The sequence below is a fragment of the Scyliorhinus torazame genome, chromosome 27, assembly GCF_047496885.1.
Source record: "Scyliorhinus torazame isolate Kashiwa2021f chromosome 27, sScyTor2.1, whole genome shotgun sequence".
Classification (NCBI taxonomy): Eukaryota; Metazoa; Chordata; class Chondrichthyes; order Carcharhiniformes; family Scyliorhinidae; genus Scyliorhinus; species Scyliorhinus torazame.
In genome coordinates this window covers 16,375,636-16,396,511 of record NC_092733.1, presented here as the reverse complement: position 1 = coordinate 16,396,511, position 20,876 = coordinate 16,375,636, and the positions used below count along the sequence as shown (strand labels likewise).

Here is a 20,876-nt window from a genome sequence, read left to right as displayed (position 1 = left end):
CATCGTCTGACCCGAGACGCTAACCTGGTTTCCTTCTTCTCAGATACTGCCAGAGCTGCTGTGTATTTTCAGAACGCGGTTTAAATTTTTTCCAATTAAGGGGCAATTTAGCGTGGCCAATCCACCTACCCTGCACATCTTTGGGTTGTGGAGGCGAAACCCACGCAGACACTGGGAGAATGTGCAAACTCTACCCAGAGCCGGGATCGAACCTGGGATACGGCGGCATGAGGCAGCAGTACTAACTACTGCGCCACCAGGCTGCCCAGGAATGTTCTGTTTAAATAACATCTGTAAGTAACCGGAGATGTAAGGGAGTGCCATGTCTTAGCCTGGCAGGGACAGAGGCTAGCTGCAGCATCCTCACAACCACCCCGCTGGAGGTCACCCAACTCTTCCCAGAATAGGGAGCGAACCTGGGTCTCTACAGCCCGACCGCCCAACAGTAGCACCACAACCTTTCACAACCTGGGCAACAAACCGACACACGTCAACCTCAAATTAATTAAAAATAACTTTTAATTACACGGAAACTCTTGAAGGCAGGTTTCGTCGTCGTGACAAAGCTATAACGACACCGTGAAGAAAACAAAAGCTCTATCCCATTGTCGTGATCTTTTGTTCGTAAGTGGGAGAACAGGAAAAAAAATAACATTACCCCACAGGCCCGCAGACCATAGCCGCTGCGCAAGAAATGAACCACTTCACGACGCGGTTTCAATGACTTGGTTGCATATCGGTGTCACGTGATGCTCCAGGTGCAAGATATTCCACTAAACACAGACGCACAAAGAAAGGGTGAACATGGAAACAATGACGTGGAAGATAAACTAGTAACAAGGTGCAGTCAAGTGCCCATTATGTCCTGCACACATCTACCGAGAAGCATCTGCTGTTAAAGCAGGCTGTTAGTGCACTGCTGCTCCAGATTCACAAACTAATGGGGAACACACTTACTATTCGGGCCGTCGAATGCGTTATCTCCTCACATCCCCCCCCCCCCCAGGCTCCCCATTTTTGGGGTGGGGGGAGGGGGTTCAACCTTGAATTATATACGGTGAAAACAAATCTTTAAACCCAGTAAACAAGTTATATTTGCAATGTTCTCTTGCTTTAATATTGAAGAACCCCCCCCCCCTTCAATTGTAGCCTCCCAGGTTAAAATGAGTCGTGTTCGTAGCTCCCCCGCCCCACCCCACCCTGAACCGTAATGTGCAGTCTCTAATGGTTATTCCAATCATTACTCAGATACAGAGCTGAATGACAGCGCTTCGGCTGAAGTTCGTGCAGGCGCTGGAGAGCAGATTGTTTTGGACATCCAAGGTCTGTCGCCAGTTCCATCCCCGTTCTTCATTCATCATCAAAGTTCTGCTGCAGCAGGAAGTTTGCGGCCAGATTCTCGTTCTTCTCACAAGCAAAATAGGCCTGAATGACCAGGCCTTCCGGGAAACCCAGGGCTTTTAGCTGTGCATGAAAGAGAAAAGGTAAATGACAAGCGAGTACCTGAATGCCCGTTCATATGGGGCCTTTAACATAGTTACACCATTGCAACACTGCATCAGATACTTGTTTTTAACTGAGGCACACAGGGGAAAATTAGGACAGGTACTGGCGAGAGCGAGGGGGCAGCGAGAGCGCGCGAGGCGGACGGGCAGCGCGAGGCGGACGGGCAGCGCGAGGCGGAAAGAGAGAGTGAGACAGACAGAAAGAGAGGGCAGAGAGAATCCAGGGTTGCTAAGGTGGCCAGAACTGGAGGGATACAGGTACATCGAAGGGTTGCAGGTGGTTACAGAGCTAGGAAGGGTGCGAGCCATGGTGGGATTAGCAGACGAGGGCGAGATACAAATAAAAGGAAATAGCAAATTGCAAATGCAGCAAAGCTTGGAATAGCAACCCCAAAACAGGTCGAACAGGCAAGCTTAGAGTAGCCACTAATCAATATGGGGTTTATTTTGAAATTAAGGGCTTGTCAGATGCGGAAGTATAACAAAGACCTTATTTTCCAGAAGCTGGATTTAAATATTAGTTTGTGTTTCCCTTCAATCATCTTTCCTCTCTCCCCCCACCAATCATTTTGAATAATTATAAAGAGATAAAAATAAATTATGAACGAGTAACTAATTGTTTGTAATGATCGGCTGACTATCAGATCTCAATGCTATCAACGTAACAGAGGTATTGTCTTGGCCACTCGCAACCAGGTTCCATCGATCGCTGCTCTCTGCTGACTCAGCTGATGTTCATCTGGCATGCTGGGGGTGAAACTGCGCTTGCCTTTTATACCCAACAGACGGACAGAGAAGGCAATGCAGGATTGTCATTCCTCATTGCTATCCAATGAATCAGCCACAGTGACGTGGAGGGATGTCAGGAAAGGGTAATTAAACAGTCCGGCTACAAAGCTGCTTAAGATAGTTGCTGAAGATGCAGACTGTTGGGAACCTGGTGCTTGTACAACAATACCCAGCACCGTGGGGACAGGAATGGAGAAAAGGATTTATATTCTTGTCAGTAACCACTTACTCAAACTGCACAGCCTTCCAGAGTTGTCCATGCGTCAGACGATATAATCCTCTCAGGTTCACCCAGAGAGTCCCTATTGTGCAGAAGGAGGCCATTCAGCCCATCATATCTTCATTTTCCCTCTGAAAGAGCACCCTACTTAAGCCCACACCTCCACCCCATTCCCGCAACCCAGCAACTCCACCCAACCTTTTGTTGGACACCAAGGGCAATTTATCATGGCCAACCCACCTAACCTGCACATCTTTGGACTATGGGAAGAAACCAGAGCACACGGAGGAAACCCACGCAGACACGGGGAGAACGTGCAGACAGTGGCCCAAACCGGGAATCGAACCTGGGACCCTGGAGATGGGAAGCGACAGTGCTAACCACAGTGCTACCGCGCTACCCTAATTGCAGCCCGACTAAACATTACTGCGAGTGGGAAGGTCTCTCTCACTACCCATCAACCCGGTGGATCTCTCAGTCTGATATGAAGAAATGCATCATTCATATAGTACAGAAGCAAAAACACCAGACGGTCACTATGCTGTGGTAAGTTGTGTTGTTCGTCTCAGCCAGACAGCATCTGGGATGTTAAAATGGACCTCAGTGGCCCTCGCTCAGTTGGGGTTCCTTTACCTGCTCCCTCGAAGCAGGGATATAGCCAGCCAGCAATAGGAAATGCGCTGTGCTGGGGATTAACAGGCCAGACACACAGGGAGCAGTGCGCCAATCTTAAAGTGAGCACGCAGTACAACAAACGTGATACGCGCGGCGAGGGGATGTTCACGGGAGCATTGCCTGCCACCATGCTAGTGATGTACATGGGTCAATACCGGGCATGGTTCGGATGGGGTTTGGGAGGAAAGATTAAGAACAAATAACACTGCTTTCGGATAACTTTGGATGAGAGATGTTAGTAAGTAGCCAATTACTGAAAGTGTTCGGATTTGGAGGAGTTTGGAAAGGGTCTCTTCTAGCTTAGTTACGTTCCTTTGGTGGTCATTACTGACCCGCTCTATGGCTTCTTTCTCTTGGGGTGTAACCTGAACGTAGCTCGACTGCGAGGTGTCCTCTCCGACGGCTCCCAGCTCCCCTTCGATCTCCGCAACATCCTCCACTGGCTCGTTTAACATCTGGATGAAGTACTCTTGGTGCTGGCTGATTTGCTGCGGGGAAGTAGTCATCAGTGATTAGGCACTCATTTATAATATCAAATCAAAACATCGACAAGCACTTTGCACGCGATCAATTCATTTCGAAAGGGAATGACCCTTCTGGTGCAGTCACTCTTGTGCCAGAGGCATGTCCAACCAATTCGCTTTAGTGGCATTTGTCAAGAAAAAGATTGGCCTGAAGACAGAGAGAATGTTGGATTCGGGGGGGGTTCAAATTATATTCCTCTATTTCTCCAACGCATTCCTTCATGGTCCCAGACCTCGCTCTGCAGTACCACCTCTATGCACAGTACGTCATTGCAACATTATTGCAAAACTTATACCTACCACAAGGTACGGCAGCCTCAGTTATGGTAATGGATCAACAACCCAGGTTTTGCCCCATCATATTGTGAAATTGAATTCAACAAGCAAGACAATTTGCAGGCTAGTGTGAATGATCAGGAACAAAGCTAAATAGTTGATTCCTAAAGACCTCAAGGCAACGAGGGAAGGGCAAGATAAGGCTCTGCTAATGTCACTCGCTTAGAAATCATAGAATCCCTACAAAAGGAGGCCATTTGGCCCATCAAGTCTGCATCAACCCTAGGCCCAAGCCCCCACACTATGCCTGTAACCCCACCTAAACTTTTGGATACCGAGGGTCAATTTAACATGGTCAATCCTCCTAACCTGCACATCTTTGGACTGTGGGAGGAAACCCACGCAGACACAGGGAGAAAGTGGTAACTGCACACAGTCAGCCACCCAAGGCCTGAATCGAACCCGGGTCCCTGGCAGAGGCTGGTTTAGCACACTGGGTTAAATCGTTGGCTTTTAAAGCAGACCAAGGCAGGCCAGCAGCACGATTCAATTCCCGTGCCAGCCTCCCCGAACAGGCGCCGGAATGTGGCGACTAGGGGCTTTTCACAGTAACTTCATTTGAAGCCTAGTTGTGACAATAAGCGATTTTCATTTCAGCCACCGTGCCGCCCAAGAAGATATCCTTCGAAAGAGCACCCAACCAGGGCCCAATTCCCCACACCATCCCCGCAACCCCATCCAACAGTTGGTAACTTGGGGGCAATTTAGCATGGTCAATCCACCCAACCTGCACATCTTTGGACTGTGGGAGGAAACCGGAGCACCCGGAGGAAACCCACGCAGACACGGGGAGAACGTGCAAACTTCACAACAGTCACCCGAGGTCGGAATCAAACCCGGGCCCCTGGCTGTGAGGCCGCAGTGCTAACCGCAGTGTCACCAATATAACTTCCTCACAGCAGAGCACAAACTTATTCTATATTGTTTTTTGCACTCACTGTAAGGTGAGAAACGGCAGTCTTAAGATATATTGAGGAAGGCCACTCCCCTTAGTTGGGCCACATTAAAAACTCTACACATCCCACCAGTCACAACATCCAAACTTTTTAAATGACAGTAAGGTTCTGCCCCCACTACCCATTCTGCACATTTATCACTCTATGCAGGTGGACCTGGCTCACTTTGCCCCTTCAGCCGTTGCACGTCTGTCCTAAAGCCGCAGCTTAACTTGGAAGTCTTCCCACCTTCCCTACACCACGAGCAATTTTATCACCTCGGGAGGTTAGGTTGCTGCAATCAATGCGCTAAAGGAGCTGATGGCTTTTTCACCCTTACCTGCAGTAGCTGTGGGTTCTCTCTGCCCAGCTGCTGAAGCAGGGCTGGTAACATCGAAGGATTCTGCTGGAGTACCTGCCTCATGTTCTGGAACTGGGGAAGCTCCCGGAGGAATTCCAAAGGGTTCTCAGCTAAGTGGAAAAGGAAGGAAGAGAGGGGATTTTTTTTCTTTTCTATATATATATATATACATATTATATATAAAGTGCTCGCGTCGGGCAGGGTCGTTGGGAGAAACAGCCACGGAATGGTGAATATATCATCTGCACCAAAACATTAAAATGACTCAACTCATACCATTGTGGTGAGCTGACAAAAAACAAAAACAAGCTAGGTAACCCAAGGCAGGCAAGGAAGGGAACAAAATAGAGTTAGCCTCCTGCTAGTGATTGCTTTCAGGGCACTGTTGAAGGATGCTCGAATTCTGGTCGCAAAGCCAAGGCCATTCGGCCTATCAAGTGCATGCCTACTTTCTAGTGCATGAACAAATTGCCTGGTGAAACACTCAAGCTAGATTAATCCAACTGCCCTACATTGACAGCCTGGGTCTTTATTGAGTGCGCACGCAGAGAAGGCAGCGGTAAGGGCTTGAAGAAACAATTTGGAGCTCTCGAGTCGGGGAAGGGGGCCGGAAAGCAGGGCTCCCTCTCCTGATCGCAATCCAGCGGGAACAAGAGCCAACTCAGCAGTGACGCTCACCACTCGAGGTCCCAGCATGGAATGAACACCGTTGCGGGGTGACGGAGTGTCAGCAGCATGTAAATAAGTCACAGCAAGTGCTCAAGCAGAATCAGTTCCAGCATCAATCACCATGCAGCAAAGCCATACGTCGGTATTTCAGATTTAGCTAACTAGCCCGACAGTCAAACACCCCACCACCTTCCCAGTTCTCAACTCGTGCATAAATACTGGTCACACTGAGGGCCCGCAGCACCTATGGCATCCTGCCCCAGCATCTGCTGCACTGCACTGCAGGAAGGAGATAGTGCCAGGAAAGAATAGGGCGGGTAACAGTTAAACTAAAAACTGCAGCAAAAAAACCCACAAATCCTCCATCGCGATAAACAAGCAGAAGCTTCGTCAAACGAGAATCAAAAATACTCAGAATCTGTGGGGAGAAAAATAGCGAATGCTTCAGGCCGATGATCATTCGTCAGAATTGACTTGTAAGCCCAATTATGCATAGTGTTCCTTACGTGGTCGCTCTGGGTTAGTCAATGGATCCGACTCCAGACTCTCTTGAGACGCTGAACTCTCCTGCACTGGAGTTTCAGGTATACCCTGTAAACAAAGAGAGAGGGTAGGAGAGGTTCAGCTTGGCTGTGTCAGCAAAGTCAAATAACAAGTTTTACAACAGCGAGATAGTATGGTGAAATATAAATACCGCATCATTCCCTCCCCCCAACTCATTCCCTCCCCCCAACTTCAATTATTCCATTGAATTATAGACTTTACAGTGCAGAAGGAGGCCATTCAGCCCATCAAATCTGCACCGGCCCTTGGAAAGAGCACCGCATTTAAGCCCACACTTCCAACCTACCCCCGTAACCCAGTAATCCCACCTATCCTTTTTGGACACTAAGGGCAATTTATCATGGCCAATCAACCTAACCTGCACGTCTTTGAACTGTGGGAGGAAACCGGAGCACCCGGAGGAAACCCAATGCAGACACGGGGAGAGCGTGCAGACTCCGCACAGACAGTGACCCAAGCCGGGAGTCGAACCTGGGACCCTGGAGTGTGAAGCAACTGTGCTAACCACTGTGCTAATCTGCACACCAACATGTCAACAGTCAGTACAAAAATACTGGTTATTATGGTGCAGTAAAATGCACTGTACATGAGATACCGCACACACATTCATTATTAAGCACGACATTTCAACTTGGACAAGGTTAGTATTATCCCATACCGAAAGAAAAATCGCTTGAATGCGCCGTTTTGCATTTTATATATTTACGGTATTTATTCCTTCACGGGATGAGAGCTTCACTGGCTGTGCCAGCATTGGTTGCCCATCCATAATTGCCCCAGAGAAGATGGTAGTGAGCTAACTTCTTGATCCATTTTGCAGTCCATGCGGTGTAGGTACACCCACATTGTCGGGTTGGGGGCCGGTTGAACTCAGTCGGCTAGACAGCTGGCTTGTGATGCAGAGTGAGGGCGTGGGTTCAATGGTGGAGGTTATTCACGAAGGCCCCGCCTTCTCAACCTTGCCCCTCGTTCAAGGTGTGGTGATCCTCAGGTTAAATCACCACCGATCAGTTCTCCCCCCTCAAAGGGGAAAGCAGCCTACGGTCATCTGGGACTATGGTGACTTTACCTTACCTTCACCCATACAAACATAGAAAATAGGAACAGGAGGAGGCCATTCGGCCCTTCGAGCTGCTTCGCCGTTCTTAATGATTATGGCTGATCATCCATCTCAATAGCCTGATCCCGCCTTGCTCCCCCAAATCCTTTATTCACCTTTGCCCCAAGTGCTATATCTAACTGCTTCTTTTTAAAAAATAAATTTAAGAGTACCAAATTCATTATTTCCCAATTAAGGGGCAATTTAGCGTGGCCAATCCACCTCCCCTGCACATTTTTGGGTTGTGGGGGCGAAACCCACGCAAACACGGGGAGAATGTGCATACTCCACACGGACAGTGACCCAGAGCCGGGAACGAACCTGGGACCTCGGCGCCGTGAGGCAGCAGTGCTAACCACTGCGCCGTCATGCTGCCTATCAAACAGCTTCTTGAAAACACGCAATGTTTTGGCCTCAACTACTTCCTGTGGTAACGAATTCCACAGGCCGACCACTCTCTGGGTGAATAGATTTCTCCTCATCTCTGTCCTAAATGGTCTACCCCATGTCCTTAGACTGTCACCCCTGGTCCTGGACACCTCCACCATCGGGCACATCCTTCCTGCATCTACCCTGTCCAGTCCTGTCAGGATTTTATGGGTTATGAGATTCCTCCTCAAGTCTTCTCAACTCCAGCGAATACAATCCTAACTGACTCAATGTGCTGGTTCCCGCCATCCCAGGAATCAGGGAAGGAGTTCAAGGATTTTGATGCAGCGACAGTGAAGGAACTGCGATATATTTCCAAGTCCGTTTTTCTCTCCTCTCTTACTCCCGCCTTGTTTGCATAGACCAAAGGTGTATTTTATTTTCCAGAAGTAACTGGGGAATTCAGGAGAAATCTCTTGACCCAAAATGTGGATCTCATTATTGCAGGGAATAGCTGATGCAAATGGTACAGATGCACTGAAGGGTAAATTAGACAGGTTTATGAGGGAGAAAGGAATAGAGGGTTACACTGGCAGATTTTAGATGGGAGGAGGCTCGAGCGAAGCATGAACAACAGCATGGATTGGATGGGCAGAATGGCCTGTTGCTGTGCCATATATCCTACATAACCTGACACAAAGGGAAACACCCCCACCTTGCACCTCATTACGTTGCCAGGAACAGTCAGGTAAACAAGTAGAAAATGGTGAGAACAGCACCCACCCCTGTCCACACACACACACCTTACCGTCAGCAGGTACTCCACAGCCCTGTGCGGGTTATTGAAGCTTGCCCTTAATGCCGCCACCACCTGCTCACGTTCATAACCCATCGATATAATTTCTGTCAGCATGGTCTCGTAAGCCGTGTCCCTCACTGCAAAGGAGCAATTTAAGCGTTTTATTATTATAAACACCCTCTTGTGGTATACCGGCAAAGGCAAAATTACATTCTTCTGTACTCAGTAATATCCAGCATTAACAAAGGGGAACAAAGTGACAATATTCAACATTGAATCTTGTCAACTTCAGGTTAACAGATATACTGGAGAATGGATGTATTGGCACTGGAGGGGATGCAGGGGAAATTCACTCAGTTGATTCCGGAGTTGAGAGGATTAGCTTATGAGGAGAGACTGGAACTATAAGGTAGCACAGTGGTTAGCACTGTCGCTTCAGTGCCAGGGTCCCAGGTTCGATTCCCGGCTTGGGTCACTGACAGTGCGGAGTCTGCACATTCTCCTCGTATCTGTGTGGGTTTCCTTTGGGTGTTTCCTCCCACAAGTCCCGAAAGATGTGCTTGTTAGGTGAATTGGACATTCTGAATTCTCCCTCAGCGTACCCGAACAGACGCCGGAGTGCGGCGACTAGGGGATTTTCACAGTAACTTCATTTAAGTGTTAATGTAAGCCTACTTGTGACAATAATAAAGATGATTATACTCCTTGGAATTTAGAAGAATGAGGGGGGAGGAATCTGATAAAAAATATATAAAATTATGAAGGAGGTTGTTTTCACTGTTGGGTGAAACTAGAATTAGGGGCATAGGGAGCAGATTTCGGATGGAGTTGAGGACGAACTTCTTCACCAAAAGGGTTATAAATCTGTGGAATTCCCTGTCCAGTGAAGCAGTTGAGACCACCTTGTTGGATGTTTTTAAGGCAAAGATAGATAGATTTTTGAATAGTACAGGAATTAAGAGTTATGAGTGGGTAAGTGGAACTTGGAGCGGAGTCCACAAAACGATCAGCCATGATCTTATTAAATGGCGGAGCGGGCTCGAGGGGCCAGATGGCTGACTCCTGCTCCTATAATTAACAAGCACCAGCAGAATTTCCATGGTATGGCTCAATGTCCTCAAATAATAACAGAGGTGTTACCATACAGAAGAATAGTTACCAGAAGGTGAGAGACAGAAAGTGAAAAATGTGGCGCAGGACTTTCCATACATCCTAAGACACCTTGCAGAAAAAATAAATAGATCGACAAACAAATACCTTCCGTGCATTGGAAGATCAGACATGGGTGAATGCTTACAGTTCCCTCCTGCAGTTCATCATTGTACAATCCTGCTATCTCTGCTTTATGTACGTCACAACCGTGGAGAGCTTTTCACGGCAAAAGCAGATCATAAGTTGTCAATATAGCTTTTAATAATTGTAGACTTGGCTGTTTCATTTCCATAACCCCATCTCTTGCGTTTATTGAAACAAATAAGGCAAAGATTATGGATTTACTGACCTGGCGTTGTGTTAGCACCATCGTGGGGCAAGTCGTCAGGCAAGTCACGCTGCAAACCCGGTTCTGACATTAGGTCCATCATTGATACTTGTGTAGGGTGCATATCACTGACTGACAATGGAGCAGAGAGTATATCACTCCCCGAAGAGGGCATCGAACTGTGAATACAAATTTTAGAGGCATCTTTAACCAATTAATTGGTAACATGACATTTTTCTGAGGTACATGCTGACTCCAGATTCCAAGAGATTTAAGCCCACTGGTTGCATTTGGCACCACTATATCTGAATCTCTACTCCTGGTGGAAGAACTGGAGAGCCAGGTATTTGTGTGTACAACTTGGATGTTGGGGGTAAGGGAGCCAGATTTATTTCTGGGCATGCAGAAAGCTGGTTCACAGACACTGGTCTCCCAGAACTGATATTCAAGTGAAGTGTTGTAGATACTGGAATTCCGAAATAAAAACAGAAAACTTTCTGGAAATCCTCCGGTCAGACAGCAGAGAAGCACTGATACCATTTATGAAACATATTTCTGGATACTCAAATCCTACTACTGATAGCAGCGTGTGCAGGTGCTTTGACACAGCATCAAGGCTGCTCACTGTGCCAGTTTTAACTGACTGCCATCAAGTGACAGCTGAAAAGGAAGACAGCTCTGATTTACTTACTCCAGAGACAATTTGCCCACTCTCCCTTCTATTCCTCGTTTCTCCACTCCTCTTCTAAAGGCATTCACTGATGCAGGGCAGGGCTTCACAGCTGCTGGTTGCCTTCATTTCCTTGCCCAGTAGGCCCATTCCCAACATTCAATCCGAGCACTAAAGTGCTACTCGCCCATGGAAGGCATCGGAGGTGACGTTTATTTTATCCTCATTCGACCATCACCTACTTTCTGGGAGTGGGTGTGGAATTATGCTCAGAAACTGGAATCCTGGCTTACTGCTCGTCTATCTCTTCCGGGGCACTGCTGCCAATCTGAGAGCCACTAAGACGCCACTGCAGTAGATTTAACCGAGGAACCGCCTAGATGTGTTTTCAAGTCCCTCCATGGCCTTTGTCCCTCTCTATCGCTGTAATACCCTGCAACTCACAACCCTTCAAGATATCTGCGCTCCTCACATTATGGCCTCTTGTGCATTTCCAATTATAATTGCTCTTCCAGTAGTGGCCATGCCTTCAGTCGCCTGGGTCCCAAGCGTTGAAATCCCCTCCCTATATCCCTTCACCTCATTTTCCTCATTTTAAACACTTCCTAAATCCTACCTCTTTGACCATGTATTTGGTCACCTGACCTAATAGCTCCTTGTGGGCTTGGTGTCTATGGTGCTATATAAATGTACGTTGCTGATACAGTTCGCACGGCTCAGCATATGCACATGGGAGTGAACTGACAAACTGACCAAGGGGAGCTTCCCCTGGAGACACTTTTAAAAAAATAATTAAATATATACCCAATTATATATTTTTTTCAATTTAGGGGCAATTTAGCACGGCCAATTCACCTACCCTGCACATCTTTGGGTTGTGGGGATGAGACCCAGGCAGATACGGGGAGAATATGCAAACTCCACACGGACAGTGACCCGGAGCCGGGATCGAACCCGGGTCCTCGGTGCCATGAGGTAGTAGCGTTAATCACTGCGCCACCGTGCCGCCCCCTCCCCTCGAGACACTTAACAGCAAACCTGCAAAGCACATATTTTTCATCAAACAAAAGAGTCTTTTCCACACCTCGGGTGGGGGAAAGAAACATGGTACAGCACTTCTTTCTCTTCAAGGGAATCGGAGAGTGGCTGGCTTGATCTTATGTTGGCATCTTTTACCTGGATATTGAAACAGAGCTGGTAATAGTCTGGGCCTGGCTTCCATCATCTGTATTCGGTTTCTCTTCTCCTTCTAGCTGCGACTGTGTGGTGGATGGCCCAACTGTAGAACCTGATCCCATGTCTATGGGAGTGGTTTTGGGCTGTGGGTTTTAAAAGAAAAAGTTGCACTCTTAATTAAGTCTTTGCCCAAAGCCGTCGAGTTAATTAGCAGTTACGTGTCTTGTTATAACGCACAAAGAATGCATCATTCGCTTGTAACATATACTGAAATGAGATGAACGTGTCTACAACGAGGGTGGTGGAAATTGTGTGGGGGGGGGGGGGGGGGGGGGACTAAACTCAAATCCTGCTGAGATTAAACTCTTCAGCCTCTCACTCCCAAACTCTAACCACCTGCACATTGACAATACAAAGAGTATAGATAAAACGCATTTCAAAACATTTCCTTGCCAAATCATTCAGCACCTTTGCTCATGTAGGTGACAAGTTCGAGGTCATTGCCATCCACTGCAAGAAATAGCTCTTCCTTGCATTGTCCTGCATCTCTTACCCAAAACCTTAAATCTGTGAAATTTAGCCTTGCACCATCAGTTAATCGGAACAGTTTTTCTGTATCTACCTTATCTGAACTTTTCATAATCTTGTCCACCGCCATCAAACATTCCCTCAATTTCATTTCATCCCAGGAGAACAAGCCCTAGATTCTCCAACTAACCTTGTAACTAAATTACCTCTCGCCTGCAACTACTCTGGTTTAAAAATAAAAGGGCTCCACTGCTAGAAACCCCCAAAAATATTGCACACCTTTGTCACCATGACAACAACAAAATTCTTCTCGTCGATCTTGTATTCCTTGAGCTGTACATCGTTGCTTAGAATCTTCCCAGCATATATGAGCTTCTGACCAGCAACAGGGAAACCAGCGCCCTTTTCTGCTTCAATAGATTCTTTCAGCACTTGCACCTGTCAAATAACATTTTGTAAAGACAGTAATAAAGTCAGATACAGATGAGCTAGCATCGAGAATAACCAGAACAGTGACCCTCCCAGTCAAGAGGTTTACGACCTTACACTTTGTATTTACACCTCCTCCATGTCCGTCCGATAGTCATTTCTAATTAAGAAGATGCACTTCTGGCATTTCCCTTCCGACTTCCTAGGTTTTAAGCACCGAGTAATGTGATCCACAGAGCAACACAGGCCAAAAGGTCCCCAGCTTCAAATCCTGGTCTCTACCCAGTTAGCTGGTACCAGACAGGGAAACAGTTGGGAGATCTATAAACGGCCTCTATGCCAATGGACTAAGGAAGCAAAAGAAAAACCCACTTCTGGGTTTCCTGTGCTGACTACAAATTCATTGGCAATTAGACCAGGGTTGTCACTGCCACTAGAACTGGAGCACAACAGGTTTTAAGACAGTAAGGGAGAAAATACAGCTGGCCAAAATATTACAAATAATTTAAAATATAATTTTACATTTAGTGCCAACAATCAGGGAATTCAAAGTGTTGTTCTGGTAACTGTACAATTTATAATTTAAGGAATACATTGTTATGGAACATTTTTCTTTTGTATTTAATAAATTTAGAGTACCCAATTCTTTCTTTTCTCCAATGAAGGGGCAATTTAGCGTGGCCAATCCACCTACCCTGCATATCTTTTTGGGTTGTGGGGGTGAGACCCATGCAGACACGGGGAGCATGTACAAACTCCAGACGGACAGTGACCCGGGTCCGGGATCGAACCCGAGGTCCTCGGCACCGTGAGGCAGCAGTGTTAACCACTGCACCACCGTGCCGCCCCATTGTCATGTAACATTGTTTAAGGTGACTAAAGCACTATTAACAGTATATCAGAATTAATGATACAACACAAGCAATATTACAGCAGACACGTGCAAGATATGAATACCCCTGCAGATCCGTGGAAACAAAAGCAGGGAAGGATACCCAAAGCACATCCTTGAAGATACCCCGAGGTATTAACACTCCCAAAGCTTACAGCCAATGAATTGATCACTGTTGTGCTGAAGGCAAACATGCACAGCGAGGCTCTGCAAACATCAGCGGAGGGAACAAACCGGTAATCCCCAACGACGTAGCGTTGGCCAAACTTCTGAAGAAAGCCCAGTCTCCCAAGAAAAATTGTTGTGGATCTTTTGCATCCGCCTGAGCGGGCAGATAGGGCCTGGATTGAATGTTTCACATTGATAACAGTTCTCCAGAGCAAGGCAACCCTCAGTACTGCATCAAAGTGTCAACCTTGATTATCTGGTCAAGTCCCCGAGTTCACAACGGTTCTGGTTCAGGGGACAGAGGGCCACTGCTGAATCACACTAATGGCAGCGGCAGCACTAAAACATTAAATATCTGCCGCCGTATGACACAGGTTAAGGCGCCAACAGTAGATTATGTTTCATACCAAGTGGAGTTAAGTGCTGCCATGAATCAAGCATCAACACTCATATACTGCAGATTTACAGTAATTACTCCCATTGAAGGGAATACCTCTACAGATTATGTCATTATTAATGGGCAAACATTAAAGTTTCTGGACGTTATAACCCACTGCCCCTGCAGCAAATTAATATTCCCACAAATTAATAACAGCGCACAAGCTGGAATCAATTCTCCTGCAGTTTATTAAATTATTGACCCTAAGGCACACCTAGTCATCAATCCTCCCAAATTACAGACCCTCCAGGTATTGACACGACAAAGATCAGCAATTCATCACTTCAGATCATTCTAATGGGCGGCACAGTGGTTAGCACTGCTGCCTCACAGTGCCAGGCACCCGGTTTCGATTCCGACCTCAGGTGACTGACTGTGTGGAGTTTCCACCTTCTCCCCGTGTCTGTGTGAATTTCCTCCGGGTACTCCAGTTTCCTCCCACAGTCCAAAGATGTGCAGGTTTGGTGGATTAGCAGTGCTAAAACGCCCTTAGTGTCCAACAAGTAGGTGAGGTTAAGGGGATAGGGAGGGGGGGGGTCCTAGATAGGATGCCCTTTCAGAGGGTCGGTGCAGCTCCGTAGTTACACTATGATTCTAATAATCTGACAGCAGAGTGAGCTGTGGGGTGCAGGGAGTGTAACAATCCCGAGAGCTGGGTTCAGACCAAACGGCTGAGGTGAAGACACTGGCTGTCTAACGTCGTGTGAGAAAGAAAAATGGGGTCTCTGCACTTGTGCCACGATGGCTCTAAATTGCCGATCTCACTTCGAGGCCTCAGAAAGGCCCATGTAACAAATAGAAAATTGCCGTTGTTGGTGCAGTAAATGGCATTCTTTGAGGTAGGACAGAGGCGAGGCCAACTGCATCTGATTATTATTTACCAGACAGTGATTCGAACACTAGGAAGGGTGCGCACCAGCACTGAATTTCCTCAGTTCTTTCCTTTGCCTGACCCAGCTGTTGCAAAACCGAATCATGGTTTAAGAGCCTGGAAACAAGTCGTCTGCCTATCGGATCGATATGGAGTGCAAACGTTTTCCTGACTGGGGAAAACCCCATTTAATTTTGTCTTTAGTGTCTAGAAATGTAATAGGTTTATCCAGGTCCCATTAATCCTCATCCTGAAGGTCCTTCCAACTAAATTACAGTCTACTCTCCTTAAATGAAGATAATTTGAAATTTCACCAGCAAATAAATCTTGTTATCTATTCCCATTACTGAGAAATCTACCCAAGTATAGTTTTCATTTGCGTGATATGGAGTACACTATCAAACCCGACCCACTTGTAGATTAGCAATCACCAAGTTTTAGAGTTCTCAGTATTCACAAGGATACTTAATGGAATGTACACAGCTAAAGCCAGTCTGCATAGAAAACTGATAAACTTCAAACTAAGACCGTCCTACTTGTTAAATGCAGGCAGAGCAGCTCCACAAACCAGTTTTTCACCTGATAGTCAACGAGCATCGCTCAATTAAAATGTCAGAAACACCCACTCAAGAGTTAATTATATTTAAGTGCAGAAGCTGTTACTCCTCAGAATTTCAACCACTAAGCAACTGCATTCACAGCAGATCATAGAATCCCTAATGCAGAAGTGCAGTGCCGGAGGGAGGCCATTCGGTCCATCAAGTCTGCACTGATCCTCTGAAAGAGCACCCGAAAGAGACCCACGCCCCCGCAACACCACCTAACCGTTGGACACCAAGGGGCGATTTAGCACAGGCAATCCACTTAACCTGCACATCATTGAGTGTGGGAGGAAACCAGAGCACTGAGAGGAACCCTGGGTCCTTGGCGGCGTGAGGCAGCAGTGCTAGCCACTGCGCCCGAGCTGTCCCCTAAAAACCTATTCTTTTAAAAGCTTCTGAAAATAGACCCAGCATGTTGGGCTTCTCTTGGTAACATTATCACCCCTTCAGATCAGCTCGTTGAAGGCTCAAGTCACAATCCAGATTCTTAAGAACTAAACCAAGGCCGAGAATTGCAGAGCTGTAGAGGGAGGGCTGCACTGCCAGAGGTGCCATCCTTCTGGCACAACCTTATACTTATTTTGGTGCTTGGGGAGCAGGGAGGAAGAATCCCGCGATCATTATTTAGAAGATGAGGGTTCTCTCCAGTGTCCTGGAAGAAGGGAAGGTTAACGAGTGCCAAAGAAGTCATATTGGACTTGAAACATTAACTCTGTTTTTCTCTCTCTCTCGACAGATGCTGCCAGACTGCGGGATTCTCAGGAGGTAAACAAGTCCTCCACAACAACAATATTCTCTATATCACTGCCAGTGGGACCCGGAGGTGGAGCCTAGGCCCCACGGGAGAGGGGGGGGGGGGGGAAGAGAATGAGGGGGGGGGGGGGGGGAAAGAGAATGAGAGGGGGGGGGGGGAAAGAGAATGAGAGGGGGGGGGAAAGAGAATGAGAGGGGGGGGGGAAAGAGAATGAGAGGGGGGGGAAAGAGAATGAGAGGGGGGGGAAAGAGAATGAGAGGGGGGGGGGAAAGAGAATGAGAGGGGGGGGGAGAGAATGAGAGGGGGGGGGAAGAGAATGAGAGGGGGGGGGGAAGAGAATGAGAGGGGGGGGAAGAGAATGAGAGGGGGGGGAAGAGAATGAGAGGGGGGGGGAAGAGAATGAGAGGGGGGGGAAGAGAATGAGAGGGGGGGGAAGAGAATGAGAGGGGGGGGGAAGAGAATGAGAGGGGGGGGAAGAGAATGAGAGGGGGGGGAGAATGAGAGGGGGGGAGAATGAGAGGGGGGGAGAATGAGAGGGGGGGAGAATGAGAGGGGGGAGAATGAGAGGGGGGGAGAATGAGGGGGGGGAGAATGAGGGGGGAGAATGGGCAGGGGGGAATGAGGGGGGGAATGAGGGGGGGAATGATGGGGGGGAATGAGGGGGGGAATGAGGGGGGGAATGAGGGGGGGGGAATGAGGGGGGGAATGAGGGGGGGGGAATGAGGGGGGGAATGAGGGGGGGGAATGAGGGGGGGGAATGAGGGGGGGAATGAGGGGGGGGAATGAGGGGGGGGGAATGAGGGGGGGAATGAGGGGGGGAATGAGGGGGGGGGAATGAGGGGGGGGGGAATGAGGGGGGGGGAATGAGGGGGGGGAATGAGGGGGGGGAATGAGGGGGGGGAATGAGGGGGGGGAATGAGGGGGGAAATGAGGGAGGGGGGAAATGAGGGAGGGGGGAAATGAGGGAGGGGGGAAATGAGGGAGGGGGGAAATGAGGGAGGGGGGGAAATGAGGGAGGGGGGAAATGAGGGAGGGGGGAATGAGGGAGGGGGGAAATGAGGGAGGGGGGAAATGAGGGAGGGGGGGAAATGAGGGAGGGGGGAAATGAGGGAGGGGGGGAATGAGGGAGGGGGGTAATGAGGGAGGGGGGGAAATGAGGGAGGGGGGGAATGAGGGAGGGGGGGGAATGAGGGAGGGGGGAAATGAGGGAGGGGGGGAAATGAGGGAGGTGGGGAAATGAGGGAGGTGGGAAATGAGGGAGGGGGAAATGAGGGAGGGGGGGAAATGAGGGAGGGGGGAAATGAGGGAGGGGGGGAAATGAGGGAGGGGGGGAAATGAGGGAGGGGGGGAAATGAGGGAGGGGGGGAAATGAGGGAGGGGGGGAAATGAGGGAGGGGGGAAATGAGGGAGGGGGGGGGAAATGAGGGAGGGGGGGAAATGAGGGAGGGGGGGAAATGAGGGAGGGGGGGAAATGAGGGAGGGGGGGAAATGAGGGAGGGGGGGAAATGAGGGAGGGGGGAAATGAGGGAGGGGGGAAATGAGGGAGGGGGGGAAATGAGGGAGGGGGGGAAATGAGGGAGGGGGGGAAATGAGGGAGGGGGGGAAATGCAGGGAGGGGGGGAAATGAGGGAGGGGGGGAAATGAGGGAGGGGGGGGGTTGGGGACCGGGGGGGGGGGGGGGTTGGGGACCGGGGGGGGGGGGTGGGGGGACCGGGGGGGGGGGGGTTGGGGGATCTGGGGGGGGGGGGTTGGGGACCGGGGGGGGGGGTTGGGACCGGGGGGGGGGGTTGGGGACCGGGGGGGGGTTGGGGACCGGGGGGGGGGGGTTGGGGACCGGGGGGGGGGGGTTGGGGACCGGGGGGGGGGGGGGGTTGGGGACCGGGGGGGGGGGGGGGGTTGGGGACCGGGGGGGGGGGGGGGGTTGGGGACCGGGGGGGGGGGGGTGGGGACCGGGGGGGGGGGGGAAGTTGGGGACCGGGGGGGGGGGGGGGACCGGGGGGGGGGGGGGGTTGGGGACCGGGGGGGGGTTGGGGACCGGGGGGGGGGTTGGGGACCGGGGGGAGGGGGGGGTTGGGGACCGGGGGGAGGGGGGGTTGGGGACCGGGGGGGGGGGGGGTTGGGGACCGGGGGTTGGGGACCGGGGGGGGGGGTTGGGGACCGGGGGGGGGGGGTTTGGGGACCGGGGGGGGGGGTTGGGGACCGGGGGGGGGGGGGGGGGGGTTGGGGGACCGGGGGGGGGGGGGGGACCGGGGGGGGGGGTTGGGGACCGGGGGGGGGGGGGGGTTGGGGACCGGGGGGTTGGGGACCGGGGGGTTGGGGACCGGGGGGGGGGGGTTGTGGGACCGGGGGGGTTGGGGACCGGGGGGAGGGGGGTTGGGGACCGGGGGGAGGGGGGTTGGGGACCGGGGGGAGGGGGGGTTGGGGACCGGGGGGAGGGGGGGTTGGGGACCGGGGGGAGGGGGGGGTTGGGGACCGGGGGGGGGGGGTTGGGGACCGGGGGGGGGGGGTTGGGGACCGGGGGGGTTGGGGACCGGGGGGGGGGGGTTGGGGACCGGGGGGAGGGGGGTTGGGGACCGGGGGGGAGGGGGGTTGGGGACCGGGGGGAGGGGGGTTGGGGACCGGGGGGAGGGGGGGTTGGGGACCGGGGGGGGGGGGGGGGTTGGGGACCGGGGGGGGGGGGGGGGTTGGGGACCGGGGGGGGGGGGGGGGTTGGGGACCAGGGGGGGGGGGTTGGGGACCGGGGGGGGGGGTTGGGGCAATGGGGGGTGTTGGGGAATGGTGTTGGGGGGGGGGGGTGTTGGGGAATGGGGGGGGGGGGTGTTGGGGAATGGGGGGGGGGGGGGTGTTGGGAATGGGGGGGGGGGGTGTTGGGGAATGGGGGGGGGGTGTTGGGGAATGGGGGGGGGTGTTGGGGAATGGGGGGGGGTGTTGGGGAATGGGGGTGGTGTTGGGGAATGGGGGGGGGGTGTTGGGGAATGGGGGGGGGTGTTGGGGAATGGGGGGGGGGGTGTTGGGGAATGGGGGGGGGTGGGGGGTGTTGGGGAATGGGGGGGGTGTTGGGGAATGGGGGGGTGTTGGGGAATGGGGGTGGTGTGTTGGGGAATGGGGGGGGTGTTGGGGGAATGGGGGGGGTGTTGGGGAATGGGGGGGGTGTTGGGGAATGGGGGGGGGGTGTGGGAATGGGGGGGGTGTTGGGGAATGGGGGGGTGTTGGGGAATGGGGGGGTGTTGGGGAATGGGGGGGGGGTTGGGGTATGGGGGGGGGGGTGTTGGGGTATGGGGGGGGGGGGTTGGGGTATGGGGGGGGGGGGGGTTGGGGTATGGGGGGGGGGGTTGGGGAATGGGGGGGGTTGGGGAATGGGGGGGGTTGGGGAATGGGGGGGGGGGTAATTCCTGCCTCACCGTTAGCTCGGGGTCGATCTCGATTTTGAAGGTTTGCTGCTGCAGAGTTTTCACGGTGATGAACATGGTGGCGGCCGCGCGTCAGCCGCCCCTCCCCCCCTGGGGAGAGGGGGGTAGAAAAGCAGTCTCACTCCGCCGGCTGGGCCGCCGCCTCCACGCTCAGTTTGCTGGAAATTTCCACCAGCCCCGGGCAGCCTCAGACTGTCGCCATCTTGACGCAAGGTCGTCAGCGTCGTCATGGTGACCTAGTGCGTCACGCGCTCGACCGATGATGTCACGCGCTTGATCAGGAAGTGCTGCCAGTCACATTGATTTTCCCCATACATACACCATTGCTACAGTAATCTTATCTTCCCACACCTTTAAAAAATTGACCTACTTATGATTTTGAGAACGGAAAAAAATAAAATGGGGGGTGGGAAAGCATTAATATTTTATGTACATTTGTGTATATTTTCTATTCAGTACGTCCACACTGACTCTTACCAATTCTTACAGGTGCACCACAGAAAGCATCCTATCTGGCTGCATCACAGCCTGGTATGGCAACTGCTGGGCCCAGTAAGAAACTACAGAGAGTCGTGATCACAGCCCAGTCCATCACACAAACCTGCTCCCATC

The 20,876-nt window shown here is 51.2% G+C and overlaps 1 protein-coding gene across 1 annotated transcript; it reads right to left on the bottom strand.

Annotated features, from left to right (window-relative positions):
* Positions 1-501: 501 nt before the first annotated feature.
* Positions 502-20,492, bottom strand: LOC140403254 (UV excision repair protein RAD23 homolog A-like). The gene is made up of 9 exons (XM_072491025.1): positions 20,256-20,492; positions 12,979-13,137; positions 12,172-12,314; positions 10,347-10,504; positions 8,855-8,982; positions 6,521-6,605; positions 5,325-5,455; positions 3,522-3,677; positions 502-1,464 (listed from the first exon to the last, which is right to left on the bottom strand). The coding sequence occupies exons 1-9, from the start codon at positions 20,319-20,321 to the stop codon at positions 1,351-1,353; spliced, it is 1,140 nt and encodes a 379-aa protein (XP_072347126.1). The 5' UTR covers positions 20,322-20,492; the 3' UTR covers positions 502-1,350.
* Positions 20,493-20,876: the final 384 nt, after the last annotated feature.

Coding starts and splice junctions, on each gene's coding strand:
- LOC140403254 (XM_072491025.1), bottom strand. CDS start 20,321: ATGTTCATCACCGTGAAAACTCTGCAGCAGCAAACCTTCAAAATCGAG. Junction 12,315..12,978: donor TTGTTGTCATGGTGACAAAG/GTGTGCAATATT, acceptor TAAAACCCACAG/CCCAAAACCACTCCCATAGA. Junction 8,983..10,346: donor TGGTGCTAACACAACGCCAG/GTCAGTAAATCC, acceptor GCTCCTTTGCAG/TGAGGGACACGGCTTACGAG.